This window comes from Nicotiana tomentosiformis, chromosome 8, assembly GCF_000390325.3.
Source record: "Nicotiana tomentosiformis chromosome 8, ASM39032v3, whole genome shotgun sequence".
In the NCBI taxonomy this organism is placed as follows: Eukaryota; Viridiplantae; Streptophyta; class Magnoliopsida; order Solanales; family Solanaceae; genus Nicotiana; species Nicotiana tomentosiformis.
In genome coordinates, this window is record NC_090819.1 from 136507466 (window position 1) to 136511933 (window position 4468).

The 4468-nt window shown below is 31.0% G+C and overlaps 2 protein-coding genes across 2 annotated transcripts; both read right to left on the bottom strand.

Annotated features, from left to right (window-relative positions):
• Positions 1 to 232: 232 nt before the first annotated feature.
• Positions 233 to 2796, bottom strand: LOC104118032 (zinc finger protein CONSTANS-like). The gene is made up of 4 exons (XM_009629201.4): positions 2105 to 2796; positions 1423 to 1590; positions 1207 to 1341; positions 233 to 688 (listed from the first exon to the last, which is right to left on the bottom strand). Exons 1-4 carry the CDS (start codon positions 2654 to 2656, stop codon positions 575 to 577), a joined length of 969 nt encoding a protein of 322 aa, XP_009627496.1. The 5' UTR covers positions 2657 to 2796; the 3' UTR covers positions 233 to 574.
• Positions 2797 to 3344: 548 nt separating this feature from the next.
• LOC138898213 (uncharacterized) lies at positions 3345 to 3737 on the bottom strand. The gene has a single exon (XM_070184260.1). The coding sequence runs from the start codon at positions 3735 to 3737 to the stop codon at positions 3345 to 3347; it is 393 nt and encodes a 130-aa protein (XP_070040361.1).
• Positions 3738 to 4468: the final 731 nt, after the last annotated feature.

Below are 4468 nucleotides of genomic sequence, written 5' to 3' on the forward strand. Positions count from 1 at the left end.
GGTAATTAACTATTATTTTTACTTATCTTTTTTTATTGTTGGTAGTTAAAAATTCTTTTACGCTTTCCGTGTATAAAACTTAAACTCAAAGAAAATTTTTTTTCACAGACCTTCCCATGCATCTTGCATGGTTACGTTTATCCCTACGTATTCTACATATTTTGGATTCTCCTAAAACGATTATTTCCAAACATGCATAATTAACATAGTAAAATTGCACAAGCAAAGCCCATAATCAACTCATACTCAATACTATTATTAGACACAAATAAAACAGCCATATTATTTACAGATTCAGTGGATAGTAATCTATATTTAATAAAAGAGAGGATATATAATGACTTGCACATGACCTCTTAACTAAGTTTCTAAATAAAATTAAAATACAAAAAAAGAGAAAAACAATTTTTCCTTGCTAGTCTACTCCCTCCATAGACATTTAAATGTAGCAACTACAAGTGCACCTAACTTATTATTCATTAAACCAAGCTACCATCTGCCTCTTCTTTTGCTCCTAGAGGCTAATATTACCCTTAAATTTTGCACCGTCATTAATTAATTTTAATGACCCAATTTAGTGGCTTGAATATTGTTGATTATATTGTGTCATTGAACCAAAGCTGTGATAGAATGGTATTGATCTCCCTATTGAGCCTTGATCTTCTTCCTCTTCGTGAACTCCCTCAATCTACAACCACAAAGTAAAATAAAAAGGACAATTATAAGATTAAAGGTTCAATTTTACTAATTAATCGATACTTCAATAATGCACAATAATGGATCCAAAATATAAATTGAGAGACTAGTCTTGAAATCAGGGGCGAAGCTAAGCCTGTCAAGTGTGGTCAACTGACCATCCTTTGCCAAAAAATTATATTGTATATATAGGTAAAATATTAAGTTTATATATAGCATATATGGAATGCTCTTTATCAGAGAATCTTTTTTATTTCTATCAAGTTTGGACACCCTTGAAAAATTCTCGGCTTCGTCGGCTTGAAATGTACACTCAACTATATATATATATATATATATATATTTATTTATTTTTATTTTTATTTTGCAAAAAACATAGTAGTATGTATATATAAGGTTTAAAAAACTCAAATTTAAATAAGAATAAAGCGTTATGGTTGATAAAATAAAGATGTTGAAAGTGGGGTTGTGTTTATCTTTATTAAGAAAAGGTGAGGGAGAGAATATTACCCAAAGATCATCTTCATCTTCAAATCTATTAAACAATATTGTAGTTTTGGGAATCTCTCCACAAGCTTCATCATTACGTGCAAATCTGCCACGTATTCTTGGACGGTTGTCGGCTAGTGTTTTCCTACATGCATACTGTTGTTGTACCATTAATTAATATTCAGTCAAATAATTAATCCTAAAAGAATTTAGAGAAATACTGTGTTAATTAATTACCTTAATAGTCTTGTTAAAATTTCTTTGTGTTCTCTTTGCTCTGTACCTATGAATCCTCTCTTTTCTTTCTTCTGCACTATAACGCCCCACTTTGATATTTGCTGCTTCCTCTATAAATGTTCTTTCCCCTGATAATAAAGTGTTCCTTGTTTGATTTGTCTTCATCTTCTGTTAAACCACCAAAAAAAAAAAGTAAATGATCAAGAAATTTTTATATTTTTCTTCCTTTTTTTGTTAATTTCTTTCTTTTTTCTTAATTTAAAGAAAAAAACATACCATCTCATTTTATATGACACCATTTGACCGAACGAGACTTTTGAAAAATAGAACAAACGATGGGACCTCCAAAAGTCCTTAAAAACTTTGGGATGGCCTACGATAAATAAGTAAAAATAATTTTAGGATAAAAATTTAGTATCACCTAGTTATTTATTTGGTTACTAATCTTGAGATAAGTTTTGCTCGAACGTAATAATTTTTGCTTAAATAATATATTTGGTATTTAAAATTTATTAAATATATAAGAATATTAAAGTTAAAATCCAACCATTAACAATGGAATACGTCGTTCTAAAATAAAGAATCAACCTAAAAAGTTTTCAATCATTTAAACATGTCAAAAAAATAGAATACTGGAATTAAAAAATTACTAAAAAAATGGGAATTTAGGTAGAGGACTAACTTGCAAATCACCAGTGCTGCAAACCCTTCTCATTTGACCAGAAGAAAAGCAATTTTCAGGGGAGGTAAGTGCAGGTGTTTGATAATTTGTAGACTCAATTAAACTATCAAACTGAGGTGTAAAAATGGAGAAACTTGGTTTATTATCAAAAGAATGGCTGCTAAAACTCCTTTGCATCAACTTCACAGCATTTTCAGCACAACTTTGAGGTACCATTAAAGGGTTGCTGATACTAGAACTAGAACCAATAAAATCAGACTCAAAGTTAACTTGAAATTCCTCTGCTTTAACAGAAAAATCACCAAATCCATTTAAAGGAATTGTTTGGCAAAGTGAAAGATTTTCAAGTTGATGACTTGGAGGTGAAGAGGAAAGAAGAATTGAGGAAATTTGATCAAAAGAAGTTGTGTCATCAATTGGAGTTTCTTGAATTATTGTGAAGTTGTTATCTTGGATATTATTTTGGAAGATATTACTATTAGTATCAATAAAAGATGGAGAAAAAGGGTCAGAAAAGAAAGTGTTGTCAAATACAAAAAGTTCAGAAGACATTGAAATTGAAATCTTGGAAATAGTTTCAAATCTCTTTGATGAAAATAAACTCTCCCTTTTCTTGTTCCTTCTAGTGTGGCTATAATAGTAATACACAAAGCTATTGTTACAGGACAAAAATGTAAAAATAATTGTAATAGTGGGGGAGGGTTGGGGTGAGGGGGGTTCTTTAATCAGAACTCTTTGTTGTCAGTGACATAGGAAAATGACAAGAAACTCATTTCTCTCTGATTTTGCTCTGATTTACTGAAGAAAGGTGAAACAGTAGCTGTGTACTATTGCTTTTGAGCTTTTTTCTGAAAGTTAGGAGAAAGAGGACAATTTAAATTTGGACTGCTCTACACTCTAAGCAAAAATAAAATCAGACAAGGAAAGAAGACTAGTTCCACTTCCACTATATAAAGGAGGAGATTTTGCAATCAAGTCCTTCAAGTTTTACTTTATTCAAGAGTTCTCCATATATTTTTAGCACGTGTTTTCAATTTTTTTTTAAAAAATTTGAAAGGAGACTACGAACAGAGACAGATCTAGGATTCCGGGAAGATGGATTCACCATTGCTTTTAAGATAAATATTAATTTTGATGACATAAGTTTTTACAGTACAATAACGTAGCGAGCAAAAAATAATTAATTTCATTATCACAAAAAAGAAAATATCATCAATTTACAATTGTACTTGACGAGTTTTCATACTTTATGAAAAAGATCTATAATAGCATCATTGTTTACCGTTGCAAATAACTTACGCTCTATATTGCAAACTAAACAACCATTCAAAAATTCTTCACTAATGCTATTACGTAGATCATTTTTTATGAGCTTCATTGAGGATAATGCTCTTTCCACGCTTGTAGTAGCAACAGGTAGAATCAAAGTCAGCTTCACAAGTAAATAAACATAACACCAAGTTTGGTCCAGTTTTGTCTTTGCCATCACTATAGCAGGATCTTTAATTTCCTTCAAGTTGACAAACTTGCTATCACACGTTTGAGCATAGACAATGAAACTATCAAAGCTGAAAACTGAGATTTCGAAACTGTTGTCATCAAACTCACTTGGATAATACTTGGCCAACTTCATTATTTTGTGTTTGTCAAAATTAACAAATGAATCGACCGGATTCAAGCAAGCCATACCAAGGAGTAAGTCACTAGTCACTACATCAAAGCTGCTATTTAGCTCATGAAGTTGCAAATCAATAATTGCATAAGGGTTTTATGTTTTTTGAATTTTGGGATGAATTGGGATTAGATTAGGAATGGATAGTATTATATTTGGGGATGGGGAAATTCCTAAAATTCCAAGCGTGCGGGAATTGGGAAGTGCTTTAGAGTTTTAAAGAACAAAAAGAAAAGTTGCGTTAATACAAATAGAAAGAAAAGAAATATTTAAGGCAAAGCTGCGTTAGTAGAAATAGAAAGAAAAAATATATTTAAGTAAAACATTAACCAGAACAGAATGGTGGGAATCGATCTCGTGACCTTAGGCAACTGGAAATAAGAGGCCAAAATAAATGCACCCTTTCGCCTCTTTTTGACCATGGTGTCTATCCAATACATATATATGTTTTGCCAAATTATGTACATCATATATATATTTTAATCGGAGAACCACGAGTTCACGTGAACCATATTTTACACGATAAGTCCGCCCCTGACTACGAAGTACTTAGTACTAGAACTAGAATTTAGGTAGTTTCGAAGTAATTCTCTTTTCCTATTTTACATAACACTTATGATATTTAGTGAGTCAAATAACATATACTAAGCTAGCGTTTAGATATAGATTTGACAAAAACTTAAAATAGAGTT

What these genes read in the sequence shown, in the direction of transcription:
- LOC104118032 (XM_009629201.4), bottom strand. Translation starts at nt 2,656, where the DNA reads ATGTCTTCTGAACTTTTTGTATTTGACAACACTTTCTTTTCTGACCCT. An exon ending in GCAGCACTGGTGATTTGCAA is followed by an intron (nt 1,591 to 2,104) that starts GTTAGTCCTCTA and finishes GTGGTTTAACAG; the next exon opens with AAGATGAAGACAAATCAAAC. An exon ending in AAGATGAAGATGATCTTTGG is followed by an intron (nt 689 to 1,206) that starts GTAATATTCTCT and finishes TTGTGGTTGTAG; the next exon opens with ATTGAGGGAGTTCACGAAGA.
- LOC138898213 (XM_070184260.1), bottom strand. Translation starts at nt 3,737, where the DNA reads ATGAAGTTGGCCAAGTATTATCCAAGTGAGTTTGATGACAACAGTTTC.